The sequence below is a fragment of the Halichoeres trimaculatus genome, unplaced genomic scaffold (genome assembly GCF_033239565.1).
Source record: "Halichoeres trimaculatus isolate MK-OKI-2021-1 unplaced genomic scaffold, fHalTri1.1 fHalTri1_scaffold_12, whole genome shotgun sequence".
Classification (NCBI taxonomy): domain Eukaryota; kingdom Metazoa; phylum Chordata; class Actinopteri; order Labriformes; family Labridae; genus Halichoeres; species Halichoeres trimaculatus.
The window spans coordinates 13,690,011-13,708,654 of NW_027437190.1; the positions used below are offsets into that span (position 1 = coordinate 13,690,011).

General features: G+C 40.6%; 2 protein-coding genes across 2 annotated transcripts; one reads left to right on the forward strand and one right to left on the reverse strand.

The window, feature by feature from the left end:
- Positions 1-77: 77 nt before the first annotated feature.
- ltap1 (lipid transport auxiliary protein 1) lies at positions 78-2,932 on the forward strand. Its single transcript, XM_074683611.1, has 7 exons — positions 78-365; positions 753-854; positions 961-1,069; positions 1,258-1,311; positions 1,405-1,562; positions 1,784-1,842; positions 1,958-2,932. The coding sequence occupies exons 1-7, from the start codon at positions 303-305 to the stop codon at positions 2,169-2,171; spliced, it is 759 nt and encodes a 252-aa protein (XP_074539712.1). The 5' UTR covers positions 78-302; the 3' UTR covers positions 2,172-2,932.
- Positions 2,933-3,193: 261 nt separating this feature from the next.
- tuft1a (tuftelin 1a) lies at positions 3,194-15,830 on the reverse strand. Its single transcript, XM_074682615.1, has 12 exons — positions 15,649-15,830; positions 8,537-8,608; positions 7,466-7,567; positions 7,269-7,355; positions 7,015-7,065; positions 6,802-6,888; positions 5,164-5,274; positions 4,848-5,071; positions 4,657-4,762; positions 4,468-4,551; positions 4,283-4,377; positions 3,194-4,162 (listed from the first exon to the last, which is right to left on the reverse strand). The coding sequence occupies exons 1-12, from the start codon at positions 15,706-15,708 to the stop codon at positions 4,090-4,092; spliced, it is 1,152 nt and encodes a 383-aa protein (XP_074538716.1). The 5' UTR covers positions 15,709-15,830; the 3' UTR covers positions 3,194-4,089.
- Between the last annotated feature and the right edge of the window lie 2,814 nt (positions 15,831-18,644).

Genomic DNA, 18,644 nt, shown 5'->3' on the forward strand with positions numbered 1-18,644 from the left:
TTGTCGCGAGGTCTCTTTGTAACAGTAGACGGCAGCAGAGACCAATTTAACGTCACTACGACGTCACTAACGTCTGTACCGGTCACGTGACTAACACGGAAGACAACAAGCCAGTAAAATGTAGGAAACAAGAGCGTCTAACTTTACTGTTAGTTCACTGTCCTTTGTCTTTTGTCCGACGTGAGTTTATAGTGGTACTACATAAGACTGAAATGGGTCTTTGTGCCTTGAAAATGTGCGGGATGTACTTAACGACATCGTTTAGCCATAGTTAACGTCAGTTAGGTTAGTTAAGTGTCAAAATGCGGGGCGATTCACTTCTGTCAAGCATTAACGTAGTGCTTGTAATGGCCTACGGAAGTCTGGTGAGTCTGTCTGAATGTAATTGTAATACACAAGTTCACCAATCTTTTCAACTTCACGTTTTCAAAGACCAAAGAGGATGCAGTCACAGGATTATTTAATTACATCATATTTTTTTGTTATATAATTTCCAAGGGCTACAGAGATACATTTTAAAATCCAGCGTCATAATAACAAATGTATTAATGTTTGTGAAACGCTGTAAGTTGTTGTTTGTTTTTTGTTTTTTTTTTGCATTGGACAATAGTAGAAATGTTCATGAAAGTTATTTTAAGTTCTAATTCAGTAAATTGCAGTCTAATATTTTCTGCTGTTCTTTAGTTGTTAAGCATCTTTTTCTTCTTCAGCACTCCACAAACAGAAGTTCACAAAACTTGACTTCCCTCCAGGTGTTTGTTTTGCTGTTTATCTTCGTCAAAAGACAAATTATGCGTTTGGCCATGAAGTCCCGGAGAGGACCTCATGTTCCCCTTGGCCACAATGCTCCAAAGGTAACACACACAAACACACAGGCACTCCATAAAGTAATAGAAGTGTGGTGCTGCTTGGGGCCTTGCTGATTTACCATTGTACTTATAACACTGGTTGATCCTGCAGGAGCTAAGACAAGAAATTGAAGCCAAGCTCAACCTGGTTCAGAAAATCCACTTTGAGCCTCGTCTGCTGTCCTCAAATGACGACCGGCTAAAACAGAGCGAACAGTCAGGTTAGAGAAGCTCAAGAAGACACACTAATGCACATCGTTCTGGCATATTCACAGGAGAAGGTATTATTTCATAGTTTGTATTAACCTGTGTGTGTGTGTGTGTGTGTGTGTGTGTGTGTGTGTGTGTGTGTGTGTGTGTGTGTGTGTGTCTGTGTGTGTGTGTGTCTGTGTGTCTGTGTGTCTTGCAGGGACCTATGACTACCTGTACAGGATGAGAGCACTGGATGCAATCAGGGACACAGGTGAGCTGCTGACATCACTGACTTTTGTTGTCATCCTGAAATCATATAAATTCCTTCCTATTTTTACAACATAACCTAAATTTCTTTTATTAGATCTCCCTTTCCGAGAACTGGGTGGGACTTCCACTGCCGTGACGGGTAAAAGACTTCGGACTTGGCTTCTACAGCTGAGGAATTCGCCTTACATGTTTCCAGAGAACCTCATTCACTCAGTGCTGGATGGGTACAATAAAGCACGACACGGGGCAGAGGTCAGTGTGTTGGTTTTGTGTGCCAAAGATTTACAGTCTTGTCACAAACATACCAATCAAGTTTTGGTGGTATAAGAGGTTCCAACTCAATGTGAAGTTCATGGTTCAACATTTTGGCCAATCAGTGTAACGTCACTTTTTAGCCCATCCTTCTGTGAACTGCCTTTTAAAAGCTGACAGATAAACTAATGTATTTGTTTGGCTTCTGATTTTGTCCTTAGGCTTTTGGTGAGGCTGAGTTTTCACAGTTCCAGAAAGCTCTAACTGAGCTGGCCTCTGCGTGAGTACAAACACCACCTTTCCTCCCTTGCAGCTTTTTCTTTCTATCCTAATCCCTCCATGGAATGATAATCATGCACCAGGAACAATCTGCTTCTTCTTCTGTTGTTTTTTAGTGTCAAATCTCACAGTGGCAACTCTCCGAGCCACTATCACCAGTCTGCAGCCAAAGACCTGACCTGTACTGCAGAACCTGCAAGCTCATCTTCCTCCCCGACACAAACCACCTACCTCACGTCTTCAGTGCAGCAGCGCAGCAAGCGGCCCAGAAACTTCCTTGAGCTGAAGAACTTCAAAGACAACTACAACACCCTGGACAGTACGTTCTGAAAATCTACTGATCCTTTCCTCTAGAAAGGTCAAGACGAGACAGAGCTGCCAGGGATTTACTGTAACTGTAGCCTCAAAGTTCAAAGTGAAGCCACATGAACAGTGCCTTTGAATACTAACATATACTGCCTGATTTAGAATTAAGTGCACATCAGACTACTGTTACAGTGCTTAAACTAAGTGTAGCCTATGCGTGTATACTGTATGAACGCATGTATGAGTGCCAGAGAAAACTTGACTACACAAAGTGTCTATAGCAAGAAAGGTTGATTTGACCAAACATGATGGGAGCTAAAAAGCTATGCAATAGCATAAGACAATCAGTATTTATTGCACAATGTAATGGCCTATGCAGACTTATTTAAAATAACCAACTGTATTTAAATAGATATGCTTGTATAGAAGACCAGTGTTAATGGTTGCCTTGCACTGTTAATACCACTTGTGTTTTTGTCTTTGTGCCACTGTTGTCAGTTACAGTGACAGCTTGTTTTTGTTTTTTTAGATTTTAATGTTCAGAATGTCCAGATTGTCCAGAAGCCATAATTAATACTTAATTCAATTAATTGTTTTAATTTGGTGCTTTTCTGATTTTATCTCAGTGATTACACAGTATTCCTGTGCATTGATTTATCTTAGTGCAGGGAAGTTTCTTTCTCCTCTGACTTTTGGAAAAAGGAAAACTGACCCTAAAATGTCTGAATTTATGATCTTATCTGTAAGTGTACGTGTGCCTTATTGTTTTTAATTTCCCTTTGCTTTTATTGCAAAATGCCTTCAAAATAAAACAAGAACATAACTTTCAAAAATTGTAGTTTTCTCACGTGATGGATTTAATATACTCAGCTCAAGTGTTAAGTGTCCAGCAGAGGGCGCACCTGTCCTTGTAATCAAGCTCAAGAGTAGCTCAAAACTCTCCAAGTGAAGCAAACATTTGAAGATCAGTAGACACTGAATTTATTTGAAGCCATTTATTCTGAGCCACAAACACAGATTATTACATACTTTAAAAAAATCTACCGCACAATCTGTCTGGAGTTTCTTTTAATATAAATAAATACAGAGAAGGAAGATGTTAAGCAAGAGTTGAAACATCAGAACATTTTCGTTAATATGTACAAAACATAACTATACACAACAGCAGGGATCTGAAATGCTTTACAGGGAAGATGTGAAAGAAACAGAAGACACTTCCATAAGCAGTTTGTTAAATTTCTTCATAAGTGACACTGACGTTTTTCTCCTGCTTCCTCACAGTTTCACAAGGTGCCGCATTGTTTGGCTTTACAAATAAGTCTAATCTAAACACAGCTCTTCTCGTCGCAGGTTGTACAACTTCCTGTAAGCTACAGTCATTATTTACATGTTGAAAGTAATTTATAGTTCACTCTACAAAGCGAACATAGTCATTAATGAGTACAAAGACGTAGGATGTAGGTCGACATGTTACTCATTTTTATACAAAGCTTTAGTTTAGTTTGCTGTGTTTGCTACATTCCTGATTACGACTTTACAACGTCTTAACCCACTTTGGCAAAAGAACTGCACTTTGCTCCACGTTTCTGTCTGAACACAACATCAATGTCGTAAACTCAAAGGTTAGACGAAAACAATTCAAACATGGAAAAACACAAACAGGAAACAGTACAACATGTAAAACTTCAAATGCACCTTTGCTGAGTCAGTACTCTTAGTGTATCTACATTAAAGCTGGCATACGTGCCAACAAACACCAAACAGTCTCCTTCTACGGTGTGAGTGGTTTGATCACTTTCGTCAAAGTGTTGTTGTGGTGGCAGACCAGGGAGCTCCTCTCCGATAGCTCAAACATTCATGTGATCAGATGTGGTGCTGTTTGGTTTGCTGTGGACAGGTTTGGTGGTTTGGTGCCTTCAGAGGCTTTCTGTGATTTTCTCCTTCATGACTTAATCTCGATGACTTTGATGAAGGGGAGTGGTTTGTTGGATGAGGTGGATGGCTTGATCTGTTTACTGGAGAGACAGAACGATAAGTATAAAATGATTGCCCATAAACTCATTGATTAATTCTGCCACTTGAAGGAAATGCCATGCTTGCGACATGTGCACATAAGAAAATAAAGTAGAATTTACCTATACACGATTTGGGGGTTGCGCTCTGATGATAGGTAGGAGTTTGACCTTTGACCTCCAAGGAAGTAGTCCATCTGGTCATGCATCTCTCGGTTCTACACACACAAAAAGTCAGTGATCAGTTTATGTATTCGCTGGAATTCTTATTTCCACTTCAACAGGAGAAGACTACACGTTTCTCTCACCTCAGCCTCCAAGAAAGCCACTTTCTCCTCCAGCTCTTTGATGACGCGGTCTCTCTCCTGGATCACCAGGCGAGAGTTCTGAAGCTGAGAACAGAGCAAACACACAGTCAGGCTGTGGGAAACTCCTCTGCAAATAGGAACACTGAGACAATGTGTTTGCTTTACTGAGTCCCGCACATGTCATCTCACCTGTTCAATCATGTGTCTGACTTTCCTTTGCTGGCATTTCAGCATGTCATCCAGATGGTGGATCTTTTCTTTGAGAACAGCCACCTCCTTCTCCAGCTGCTCAGCCCTAAAAATACACACAGAGTTATGACACTAATCCTGGGTTGATTGCCATAATTTATTCTGTGTGTGTTTTTTGTGTGTGTGCTGACCTCTGGTCTCCTTTCTGGCCCTCTTCTCTCAGCTTTTGCAGCTCGCGGAGTTCCTCCTCCCGGTTGCGGATTGCCTCCCGAAGGGTGGCGCTCTCCTGCTCCATCCCTCCCAGCAGCCTCTGCAGCTCTTCTATGCGCTGGTCTTTCTTCTCGCTGGCGTCTTCTGTGATTCTCAGCTTTTGCTCCTGGCTGCTCAGATGCTCTCTCAGCTTGTTGCCTTCCGCCTTGAACAGACATGGAGAGAAATGATTGACTTTGCTGAAATGCAGTGAACACTAAGCAAAACTGCTCATGAAAAGGAGCTCCTGTGTGTTACCTGCAGCTTCTCCTTCTCCTCCAGGTGCTTCTTCTCTGCCTCCTGAAGCTGTGCATACAAGCGCTTACTGACCTCCCTCAGCTTGGTTCTCTCTGCTTCTTCATCTGCTTCCTGAGAGAAAGAATGAAGGGTTAGATCAGCAGATGGAAGCTGTAATTTCCTGGAGAATCTCAATCCAGATCTCAATCCCATGGAGAATGTGCAAAAGGGTGTTGACTTCAAATCCAGCTGTGTCGTGATGTGCAAAGCTGATTGAGAGTCAAAACTGCGAGTGCTGCCAGAATGTTCCAGTTCAGTCCTGACTTGAGGCAGTTAAACTCTTGCGCAAACAAGTCAGTTGTCTTAGATACCTGTGATAGATCAGGATAATTTCTTTTTTTTTAAGTTATGAAACACACTAAATCTAAATCCTCAGTCATAAGTAAAGTTATCAGTGAAACAACAACAACAAAGAAAGAATAGAAAAAAGTCCATGGTTTGTATTTCACTGTTTACACTTGAAAAACAAAAGACAGAGAAATACTCTTAAGTTAGAAAATGTGAAAATTTTCTTGTGATATTTTTTTTGCATTTGGTTTTCTAAAGCCTCAGTAAAGAGGGAAAGAAAGAACTTTAAAGTAAATATTCTAAAAATAAATCCAGATTTCAAAATCATTTAATACTTTTTCATAGAATTTTGTGGGGGGGGGTTCTGAGAATTCTGACTTAATAGAATTCTGAAAGTAAAGTTTGTGTCATATCTTCCCCTGAGGATCCCTTGTAGTTGCAGTGGCCCCATTTCTCTTCCATAAAGAAGCCGACTCCATCCATTAAAAAGATTTCGAACAATGTGTTTCATGTATCTTTTAACTTCTATCACCCTAGAAACATCCTTTAACACTTAGCTGCTGCCCAGTTAATCAGTTGCTTAAAAATGTAAAAACAACTTCACTTTCTTTACTTGTCAAACAATCAAACCATAACATTTTATTTCTTCCTTGAAATATCCTGATCATAGTTTTTATGTTCTTCTTCAAAAACCCTGTTATAGTGGATAGCAGGTTAAATGGTGGGGAGATATCTTTACACTGATGTAATTGCAGTCTTGTTTTCGTTTCGAATGAGCTCAGTGGGTTAGGCTGTCATAAAGAAAAACAGGCGTGTCGACGTGCGTCACTGGAGGAGTCTGTGGAGAGTTTTCCTCCTGTTTCTGCAGCACCTCTGTGAGCCAGCCATCGCGTGACTCACAGGTAACGCAACCAATTAAAGCATTGATAGTGGTGTTAGGCCTGCTTGTTGTGTTTGTACATAAACATTATTGACACGCAGACAGTAGAGGTTGCTAAAGGTGCTCAAAGATAGCAACAAAACTATTAAAGGGAAGTTGTCTGTGGAATGCTGGCAACAATGAGAAAAGCACATGTGAGGAAAAGAACACCATGTGCCTGAGCAGCTTTCTCACACTATAACATGCACCTCAGGGTGCTGTGGGCACATTTACAGTCTCACTGTCATATTAATCCTTTTCTTTTCTGCTTCATCACATTTCTCTCTTTCACCTGACACTGCATGCTCTCTGTTTGCCTTTAGGACACCCACAGAAAGACTTTCACACACTGTACAGACGGTTTGCTATAACTTTGAATCGAGGCTGCTCACCTGTCCCTCAGCTTTAGCGCTGCTCTTAGACGCAGATGAGCCACTCTTTTTGAAGGGGACACCAACTTTCCATCCATTTGTGTGTGGCTGGAAAATGAAAAGGAGGAAGTAAGCGAGGAAGTAGTGGAACATGAAGGAGCACATACATGGAGGAAATGCCATGGAGCGCACAGGATGGGGATTAACAAAAAAAACAGCTCGAAATAGACCTACCTTGCTCTTGGCTGCCATCTGCTCCCTTAGTGTCTTCAGGCAGTACCTCACCTAAAACAAAACAGGCGAATTGTGAATACTGAGACTGCTGAATACATGATTTTTTACAGCGTAGAAAGAAACAAGTGTGAGGGAGACATGGGCAGAGAGCAGGATGATATTTACATGATGCAAACATGCAAATTGTTCCATGATGATGACTCTGTTTCATGTTACAGCCTAACCGTCTGTGTGAATATTGTGCGTACACTGACCTCCTGTATCTGAGAAACTTCATCTGACAGCATCTTCAGACTCTGCTGGTGCTTCTGCTGCTCCTGTTTGCGGGCCTCTAAATAAACCTGGTGCAGGGAGGGACGCCAAACACGGATGTCAAACACAAACATACGTGATCACAGAACAAACATGGCATATATTTCCTCACAAATAAAAGCAACAGCGCCGCGCCTACCTTGATAACCTCCACCTGCTCCTCTGTAGATTTGACTGGCTCTGGGGTTAGAGATGTCCTGTCGCTGGCCGGCTGCACCAGTGCGAACGCTCGTCCGATGGGCTGGAGAGAAAGAGCAGAGGAGTTGTTGCTGTGTTTTTGTTCTGTGTGAATCTAGGCTGATGGGTGTGATGCATTCCCATTATTACCACATGTACGAATGAGTGAAGTCACTGAGTTTTGCTGGCACTGGAGGAAGGGTTAAAGCACGTTTCTCATTTAGATTGCACAACATTATGTATGACAGCCAGGACTACTTCCTTAGACGCTAACTGTGAAACATCTCTTTGGAACGTCTGATATGAATGATGCAATTTGACCAATGAGATCCAAGAGGAATACTCTTCATCTCTGAGTCTGCGACCGACTGTGAGTCAGTCATAACTAGTAGGCAGAAACATTTAGCCATAATCACTATGCAGACCCGACCTGCAAACATCTGGAGCTACTTTAGAAGTGGTAGTCATAACCAGCAGTACAGACGCACTCACTCAGACGCACTAAGAAGGCAGGGAGATGTTATGTAACTGGCGCTCTGGTGGTCTTCCTTTTTTTTGACTTTGGTGCTGGTTTTGGCAGAACAATGGCCGTCTTGAGATGATCTGAGTGGACTTGTGTGGGAACCAAGCTAATGAAAAGCTGGTGGCAGCTATGGCATGTTGACAAGCAGATTAATGTTTTGTTGAGTTTGAGAGCAGGAATGTGGCGGTGTCAATGCATGAGTGAGCGCTGGCTATAAGGTCATATCCCAGGGGTTATTAAGAAGATTAACAGTGAGGACTTTCAGATCCGAATATGGTATGAGCATCTTCACCTGCAGTGGAAAGAAGCTCTTTATCCTCATGTCTTATAACAAATCCATCCCAGTGTTTCCTTTAAATAGTTTGCTCAAATCTCATTACATAATCTTTCGCTCAAGAATCCAAACTATGTTTTTTTCATGTTACTGTCTGCAGACTATTCCTTCAAAACTTCTGAGTCCTATGACTACATCTCAACCTACGTTATCAAGTGGCAGGAAGTTCCTCTTACCCTGTCTCTGTGCTGGTCGGTGCTCCTCTCCACCGGGCTCTGAAGTGTGAGCCGCAGTCGCCTGCACCCGTCCTGGAAAGAAAAGAGCGATGAAGAAATGAGATGCTGAAGTAACTCCACAAAGAGACCGTTATGTGATGGAGAGGCAGATTGAGAACTATTTTGAGGAGGAGAGGGGAAAAAAGAGGAGGAGAGACTGAGTCATTCGCACTAAATGAAACAGAACAGGAGGGAGAGACAGGGGGAGTATCCGGTAAGAGGGAAAGAGGGGGGTGTTGAGCGTCAGAGTGAAAGTTGAAAGTTTTTCACAGCTGCACACAGACAGATTGTTTGATTTAAATTGTGTGCTATAGACGTCAGAGGGACTTAAGGCGGAAACTCTCCAGGCGCTCCCCAGCCAATGAAAGGCAGCCTCTGGATTTCTGGGAAAGCGGGCAGATAATGTATCGTCAAACAAGACGAGAAGTTACCATGGCAACGAAGCCTCACAGTAGCCGTAAACAATCTGGCACTTGGGAGTGAGGAGTTTGTCAGAGAAAAACAATGCACAGATGCAAAACTCTTCTAGACCCAGCACAAACAAACCGTCCTCGTGTTTTTTCTCTTTTATTAGCACCGGGGAGAAGTCACACCAAGAGGAAATGTCTGGAGTGGGACGTGACAGTGTGTGTGTGTGTGTGTGTGTCCAGCACAGGGAAACCCCTTATATGTAATACGGAGCCAAGTGTATGTGTAGGTCTGTGTGTAAGTGTGTGTGTGTGTGTGTGTGTGTGTGTGTGTGTGTGTGTGTGTGTGTGTGTGTGTGTGTGTGTGTGTGTGTGTGTGTGTGTGTGTGTGTGTGTGTGTGTGTGTGTGTGTAAGTATGCGGATGTGAGGGAGGAGGTCAGAGACATTATATAACAACTTGTTCTGTTTATTTTCCAGTGTGTCCCCTTTGTGTCTAAACTCATGTCAACTCTGAGACGCAGCAGGCAGAGAAGAAATGTCTGCAATGCTCTGCTGTGGTTAAATACTGTAAACAAACACACACACACACACACACACGCACACACACACACAGACACACACAGACACACACACACACACACACACACACACACACACACACACACACACACACACACACACACACACACACACACACACACACACAGAGTTAGAAAGAATGCACACGTTATCATATTTATTGCCCACATATCATATCATTTATTAAAATCATGTAACCTGTTAATAAGTAACAGAGTCTTTTGTGGAATTTGTCAAGTGATCATGATTGTGTGTTTGTGAAAGTGTGTGTAGGTGAATTAAAGTGGGTGTGTGTGCTTGTCCCTATTTGGCCACCACTTCTGTTCTCTTTGTTTTTTCAGTCATACACGGCTAAGCTTCCAGACGTTACCTTGTATGTCCTGTTAGGACGACTGCAGACTCCTTTTATTTCTTTTATTTTTTTACAGCTGACTAAACAATGTTTGTTTGTGACTTTTATGAGGCTCACTTTCGTGTCATATGATTTTCGGTTGCAGATTAATTAAACTCTGTTGTGGGAAAACATGTTTGAATTGAATTACTTCAAACTCTTGGAATGAACAGTTAATTCAACCATGTGACGTTATGTAATATGATCTGATGAGAATGCTAAATCTCTCGTCTCAATTTGTGAGGGTTGGTTTACCATGACAAATGATAAATAGATTGCACCCACTGTTTATGAGCATGTTTCTCTTCCTCCACACCACATCACATCCGTGCATTAACGTAGTGATAGCAGGGGCAACCCATGAGCACTGTTCACAGATAGCTGTGCTTTTGGTTGCTAGGTCTCAACTTTACAGATGCTGTGAGGAGGATCTGTTTGAAGTGAACTGCCTCGCCACCTTCTGGCCCGGAGTCTCACGCACACTGTTGTGAAGATGTGTGTTTGTTTAGGAACAAATTAAAACTTTATTACGGATAGAATGTGACGAGGTAAGGAATTTATCATTTCAGTTACGTAACGCTGTTGTTTGAAACGTGACAATAAGCAAAAGTAAATTTGTACCGTAGCTCACCAAATGTAGCACTACAAGCAGCCCAGTGTATGGTGTATCTATAGGCTAATGTGACAATAAGCAAACTGTCAGTTTGTACAGTAGTTTAGTAGTTGTCTATATGTAGCGCTACTGACAGCCCAATGCTGTGAGATGTCTTATGTTAGTAGATCCTTGAAAATTGTTATGCTTATATAATCTCACTCTTCATTTTATTGATAGACTCTCAAGTTTGAACAGATCACTGTAGAATAACTCCTGTGGTCTGTAATGAACATTATCACACAGTTTAGCTTGTGCGTTAGCCTTTAGCTTGGGCTGTATCACTCTCCTGTTTAGCTTTCCTCTGCTCTTCTGTTCTTTTTCTGTCTGACAGTTTAGCTCCTGTGTCCAGCATCACTACAAAATTAATCACAGAAATTGTTTTCAGCAGAGGAAAACAGAGAGCTATCTTTCCGCGACTAAACTTAGATAGTCTGCACGGTGTTGTCAAAGAGACTAAAAAGTGGGGCAAATTGATCTGGTCCTGCTCCACCCGACCAGGAAGCTATGTAGTAGCATATTAAAATAATCTATATTGGTGCTGATAATCTAATGTTAAAGTGTGGATTATGATCATGGTATATATCAGGAAGAGGGACTTTTTTTTTTAAATCACTTTGAAACTCCTCACAGCCTCTGTAACTTGCTCAAATTGTGATCCTGCATTCAGATGTGCAAAATAAACTCACCCAGTTTGATTGTTTTCTGGCAGTTTTCAACCAGATATCAAATTTCCGTCCTGATGACTAGTTAAACTAGTCCCTTTGGAACAAAACTCACTACTGAACCACAAATCTTGAGAGCTGATAAACTAAAACTCTTTCTGGTTAATGGTTGGATGGGAAAAGAAAGTTTTTCATATATTAAGTTTTGATAAATTGTAAAAATAGGTTCAAGGACAACGAAAATACTAGTTGCAACTCATTGTGTCAGCAGTTTAGAGTCAGACTGGCAATTGAGGTGAAAAAAAGGAAACTCTTATGTTATCTCTCCGCTTATACTGATACAGTGAATGTCCCGACCTTGATGTTTGCCAGACAGAGGGTATGAACTGGGTTGTGTTGTGTAACACTTTGATAAAGAGCGGTGTGGGCATGCAAAAAGAAGTGCTCTATAGACAATAGGAGGCCTGTATGATCAGCTTTTTATCTGTCCAGGAAGTTCAGTAACGCAGAGACAACCAGAGAGGGACAGCTGAAATTAAAAGGCCAGGAGTACAGTCAGAGTAAAGGGCGCCAAGCAGCAACGAGAACAATGAGAGAGACAGAGGAAATATCCCATTAGCAGTGGTAGTGGTCCAACTATGTCAGATGGAAACTCAGGAAAATGAAAGCAAAGAATTCCCCTCTTTAACATGCTTTCTACTCAGATTACACCTGAAAGCTTTCATAGGGCACAGAGATTAGAGGAGGGGGAGAGAAGAGGGGGGAGAAAAAAAGAAGAACAGAGCGATGGTTGTCAAGAAGGAATCCATTATTATACAACTTCAGCAAACATTCATGGACAACCAAACAAGGACTGAACCAATCCTTCCTCTGCCATCAACTATTTACACACTCAACTCTCTGTTTGCTTTCTCTTTTATATCCACACACACACTCACATACACATAAACCCCACCTCCAGGACAACCTGTAATACTAGACATCATGAGAACACACACAAAAAGACCAGTTGGATGTGACCACAGTCAGTGACGTCTGCCCACACTCATCGAAGCCTCGCACGAAGGAAAACACACACACACAGGACAGAACACACTACCTTTCTAACAGGAGAGAAACCTGAAACTAAGCTCACACATACACAAAGTCTCCACACTGCCTGGTACTCAGACAAAAGATCCAGTGGTATGACTGGGAGGCTCAAAGGGTTTGGAGAAACTTTTGTCTTGGGCTTTGGCATCAGGAGCTGTGTAAATAATCAGGTTAAATTAGCCTGGAATCGACAACCAAGATATCCGACAACCACTGAAAATACAAAATGTTCTTCAGAGCTCTGCTCCCATTTATTGAATAGTTCAGATGTTTTAAACTCAGGCAGCAGCAGGGATCTTTGCCATAAATAGTAAAACATCTTTTAGTGCCTCCAGGTGTCATACCTGCATGCCACGCAAGCATTCCTCCAAGATGGTGTGCATATGTGAATCAAATCACTTGAACCCTCTTATGCACTGCTTTCTCTATCACCTGCTGCACAGATGTCACTTTTGTCTCATGTCCAGCTTTTTAAACCTCAGCCTGTGAGGCAACAGATGTAAGATGGCAAAGCTGCAGGTACATTTCAGTACACTTAAGGTTCAGTGCCTCATTTAGGGAAGGACATATAAGACACAAACGTTAAGTTTTTTTAACAAAAGTTTTTCACATTCTATTTTAAACATTGTACTGACACAAAGAGAGCAGCTGAACAGGAACTTTGCTACAAAAATAGTCTTGACCCCCACAGTACGACAAAGATAAGGAAATATTTTACAAGTGTAAACCATGATTCTTATCTGTTATACTTAGTTCAGCAGAAGCATTTTCCACTTCTCAGCAAGTTCACAGGACAGAGATGCACCACAACTACTCTTAAGATGCACGAAAACATCACACATCGACTCAAAAAGTTTTCAAGAGTTAAATAGAAGAAAGAAAAGAGAGACACAGAGACACTAAATGGACCACCATTTGTGTAAAAAATACAGAAGAAAAGAAGAAATCCAAATAACCAAAAGGAGACAAATACAACAAAAAAAGCACTAATTACTACAAAGAGACACCACGGTCTACAAAGAGAGCCAAAAAAAACAAAAAACACATAAACATTTAGAGCAAATCCAAAACTACCAAGACAGGACGCAAAGAATGTTACAAGACTGTCCAAAACAAAACAAACAAAAAACACAAGGAGTATTAAAAAAGAGACAGACAACAAAAAGGACCGAGAAGAGATACACGAAACAACCACAAACATGATTTAATGTTTTGAATCTGATTTTAGATCAGATCATCATTTATTTGACAGCTTCAGCTTTCTACGTGTACAGGCTGTGCTTCCCTGAGTAGTGACTGTCAGGCTTTGCCCTTTTGTGGTCTGTTAAAAACTTGAGGGTTAAGTTTAAGGATGTGTAAACTCTGATGCTCAAAGACAAGCAGAGGTGTGATGAGTTGGAGAAGGGTTTGGGTGTGTGTTGCCATCATGTGAGAGAATTAACAGGTTAACGCTGAGGGTAAACAGTTAGCTCACGGCATATGGACCTGAGTCATGACACTAAAGCTAACTACACAGTGTTCAAGAAGACACAAACATCTCTGAGTCAACCATGTTGACCTGTTTTCTTCTTCTCTGTGTTGTGCGCTAACTAGGTGTGCTCATGTGTTGAAGTACTAAATGGATTAATGTATTGAGTGTGTTTGGCACATTCACAGAAAATAACGTCAGACATTCCTAACTGAGATGCTGATTGGGGATGAGGACAGATGACAGGAATGTGCTCAGTCACACTAATCAGGGAAACTAAACAGCAGCAGGGATAATTGTGGCATTATTCAAAAAGAGGCCTCATGAAAACAAAGACATCTCATTACTGGATTTATGGGAGAAGACACTGTACTACAATTTCCAAGAAAGTTTCATCTTTTTTTGAAGCGGTTGTTTCAAAGCCAGGCCTGGGTGTTCTTCCTGTTTTCAAATTTCAGATCCTATCGCCTCACTTCCAGTTAAGATGCTGCAGGACTTTGAAGGCCTTCCACTGAAACATCAGGCACACTCCCTCCTTTCACATGTCCTTGTGTCGTCAACATTCTCTCTGATTAACAGTAAAGGGAGTCACTTTCTGCAAATGTGTCATTTTAAAATGTTACATGTCACAGTGAAATGTCCGACCCTGTCTGATAAGCATGTCAGATATGTAAATACTGAAGCTGGGGTACAACTTGACTGAGAGATGTGACTTTTACAAGGATGACTTGGCTCCCTGTGGCTTATGCAATGCTCCATGTTTTACTGTAATGCATGATTAGTTAAATAAAGGTTTCACAGTCACAGAGTTTCACACGTTGCTTCACAGCACATTCCTCAACTCAAATTATCAGTTTTATTAGGTGTGTATGCGTGTGTGGAGCTGCCCTCTCTACACTTCGACCTTTGTGGCACTTGAAACTACAGTTACACAACAGTAACTGATTTCTGAGTCTAGACTATTGACACAAATGTGGAGTCTGGCTCTATTGACAAAGAAATTGCTTTAAAAATTCATGATCATGATTGATGCTGATCACTGTTATGCCCCACTTGAAAATATGATCTGATACATGAGCTCAGTGCTGTTGGAAGGTATTGAACCAAGCAGGAGGCTGCTGCTGATAGGGTGAAAGTGTCATGTTGCTCCGCAACCTCATAAACCTCAGAGCAGGTTTACAGTTTGCTTTTCAGGTGAGGTGAATGATTAAACAATATGCAGCTTCATGAGAAAATAGCTAATCTTCCTCTCCAGAACTGACAGAGGATGACCTGCACATCAAGGAAGTTTGATGTCTAATCCTGCTGAACATTTACATGCACAGGTGATGAACATTATGCACAGGAGAACCTTCAACAGGTGTTTGTCTGTGAGCTGCCTTCACTGTCTGTCACAATTGCAACTTTAAGTCCTCAGATGATGTGAGCAGAAGCACCTGTGACAGGCACAGATGTTGTTTGGACAGCTCCTCAGCTGCTGTCTTTATCTGCGCAGAGGGACTTGGACTAATTAGCTACTCTCATTACTACAATGCCAGAGACTTATACACCACTTAGAGAAGATAAAGCCTGATAATCTGTGAGGGGGGAAATCACAGGAACAGTGCCTTTCTTGAAGCCCAATACAAGATCCGACCCACGTTGTGAAATTAAAAGCATGCTGTACACGTTTCAACTAAAACAAAATCAGCTAGCAACGTTCAAAATCAGTTTAGAGTCGATTTTTTGTGGCCAAAAGATGCTAAAAGCTAAAAACAAACAAACAACAAAAACAACTGGAAAGAAATATCAAAGTGTGTATCATCTTTGGGCACTTACCCCATACTCTTGACTTCTGATGTCTTCAAACGTGCACAGACTTCTCGTCACTCCGTTCATCTTTGATGTAAATAAAATAAATACTCCAAAAGTGAAATAAATAAATATATATAACAGATTAATGAGCTGTTCTCCTCTTTTTGCTGTTATCACTCTCCTCCTCCGGACCGGTGTGTTAGCGACTCCGCTCCTCTCAGCACATTGAAAGAAGTTTCGAGTGACGTCACAGTCCCGCCCCACCATCGAAACGGCCAAATAGGGAACTGGATAAAGCGCGAAATAGGGGAATAGCTGAGAGGGGAGGGTCAGGAGCAGCTGGAGATACCTGCGTCTGGAACAAAAAAGGACTGTAGACGCTTGTTGACGAGGATAACACGACAGGGATGTTATTAAAGACCTTTTAAGGTCGAAACACTGCGCTTTACTGTCTCTGTTGAACCCTGGAGGGTACACCCCTGAAACACATGTCTCAGTTTACAGATAAATTATTAATTTAGAAGATTTAACCCATGACTGAGCCTGTAAAGTCTGTTGTTGGCTGACAAAGCAAGATAAAGCAAGGTGTGAAGTTCAGTGATTCCTGCTGATGTATTATTTATCTCTTAATCATCACTATCAATCAATCAGTCAAAATGTATTTATATAGAACTTTTCATACAAATAATATGCAGCACAAAGTGCTTTACAAACAGACAAATGAAAATAAAGGAGTTATAACCCAAACCCACTCTGCCCAGCCCCAGAACCCACGCACACAGCAGTCCATACAGTGTTGATAAAAAGCAACATAGATAAAAGACAATAATAAAGCACACTGCTGTTCCCAGTACTTACTGAGGAAACGCCTTCTTAAAGGTTGAAAAATGAGAAAACACTGGAGGTTAGGTTAAAAGCATAAAATTAAATATATCATAAAATAAAATAAGAAAATTATTTTTAAAAATTAAGAATAAAAAATACTTGAAATTAAGTTAAAATATCCATAATGATAAATAAATGAGGAATAAAACAGGAAAACTAGAGAAGAAAATAGGACAGTAGAAAATATTTTAAAAAGAAAAGATAAAAAATAAGACAAGATAAAATAATGAAAAGAGGTCTGTACTTAAAATAAATAAAACACTAAAAGGTAATTCAGGTAAAAGCCTGACTAAAAAGGTAGGTTTTGAGTTTGTTTTTAAAGACATTAACATTAGATGCAGCTCACTAATGCTGAACTTCTCATTGTTCCACACTCCCTAAACCAAACAGACATGTTATTTACATATTTTATTAATTTACATGACTTTTATTCATTTCCATATGAAAATAAATGTGCAGAGCACCTTGCCTTAGATAAGGTATCTCCCACAGTGAACACCATGCTACTCTTTGTTTTGTCAGATCTGCACTGTGGTTAAAGCAGCACATACTTTTCTGTTCAGTCTGTACTTATGACAACAAACCACTAGAAGGATTGCAGGATTGACCAAAAATAGTGCAGACTTACTCATTGTGACCTTGAGTGTGGCCATGTCTTGTCACATGACATAAAACAGCAAATGTATCGTAAAAAGCTCCAAAAAGGCTCAATTTAGATAAATAAATATACAGAGAACTATCTTTTTTTCAAGTTTCTTTTTTGATATGTCTTTTTATATCATATTTGGAAGACAAATGACATATTTTTCTTTGTTTATGGAGCCGCTCACAGAGGGGAAAGATAATAATGTGGGTTTCTCTTCCCACATAGCTGATTTCGGCAGCAGCTGATCCTGGCATGCACAGACCTCAGATTGAATTAAGACTTTAATGGCATTAATGGCTGTTAGGCTGCAAACAACATGGCATACATGGGATGATGCTTACACACACACACACACACACACACACACACACACACACACACACACACACACACACACACACACACACACACACACACACACACACACACACACACACACACACATCAGAACCATATGTCTCAGAAGTGCAGGCTGTATTTGAGTTTTGAATTTATTTGATCGGAACAGTTTAACGCAGTTTCATACAAGGCATGAATCTGATGTGCTGCACAGAGGGTTTATAGCAAGTGCTAGTTTCCAACTCTTGTCCCTCTGCTTGTTAAATTTTTGAAATACTTCCTTCAATAGATATTTGATTCCTGAGCAGGATGTGGTTAACAGTTATGTCACACTGGGTGTTTTTTTAATGGTTGATTTCACATGAGGATCGTGACTATCCCACATGAAAAAAACACACCTCTACCTCACTTCAATATGTCATCATGTGTGCCCCACAGTGATCCATAATGATATGTTTACATCACGCTGCTGAGCACACTCAGACGCACACTGATCCACGGATCAGACAGCAGACAGTGTGAGACGTGTTTTCACACTTCAATGTGCCAGACGATGATCTGAGTCAGAACTCTGCTGTTCTGTATCTTCAGGGAAACATATTGAGTTTTAACACTTTGTTGGGAGGTTAGTTTATTTGAGTAAGAACTCTGTTGCTTTTTTTAAAGTGCACCGTATTTTAAAGATGTTTCAGTATGAAACAAATGACCTGAAATGCCTCAGAGAGGCTTTTCTTTGGTTTGAAAGTGATTCAGAAAAGAAGACAAACAATTATAAATGACCAACTGAGCTGCCTCAGACTGAATTATTTTTACATTAATTGTCTCAGTATTGTATTATTTTAATTTTTGTAGTTTTCTGATGATCTTTTATCAGTTTTTGTTCTTTGTTTTATCCATTAAAAGGAGCTAGTTTTTCTTATTCTTTTATTTAAATGAAGAGAATTGAGACTGTTAAATGTAAACCTTGCAGTATTTTGAAAACAAGTGACTAGAAGGACACTTCTAATAAGTCATCATTTCAACTCTTGACTCAATTTGGAAAAAAAAAAACGAATTCTTTAATACAAAAAATAAACAAATAAATAAATAAATGTTAATGCCTAAACCAAAAAATTGACACTATAACAAATAACACCTAAATGTTTCCATA

Coding starts and splice junctions, on each gene's coding strand:
- ltap1 (XM_074683611.1), top strand. CDS start 303: ATGCGGGGCGATTCACTTCTGTCAAGCATTAACGTAGTGCTTGTAATG. Junction 1,563..1,783: donor AAGCACGACACGGGGCAGAG/GTCAGTGTGTTG, acceptor TTTTGTCCTTAG/GCTTTTGGTGAGGCTGAGTT. Junction 1,843..1,957: donor CTAACTGAGCTGGCCTCTGC/GTGAGTACAAAC, acceptor GTTGTTTTTTAG/TGTCAAATCTCACAGTGGCA.
- tuft1a (XM_074682615.1), bottom strand. CDS start 15,708: ATGAACGGAGTGACGAGAAGTCTGTGCACGTTTGAAGACATCAGAAGT. Junction 7,356..7,465: donor AGCAGGTGGAGGTTATCAAG/GTAGGCGCGGCG, acceptor TCCCTGCACCAG/GTTTATTTAGAGGCCCGCAA. Junction 5,072..5,163: donor AGGAGAAGGAGAAGCTGCAG/GTAACACACAGG, acceptor TGTCTGTTCAAG/GCGGAAGGCAACAAGCTGAG.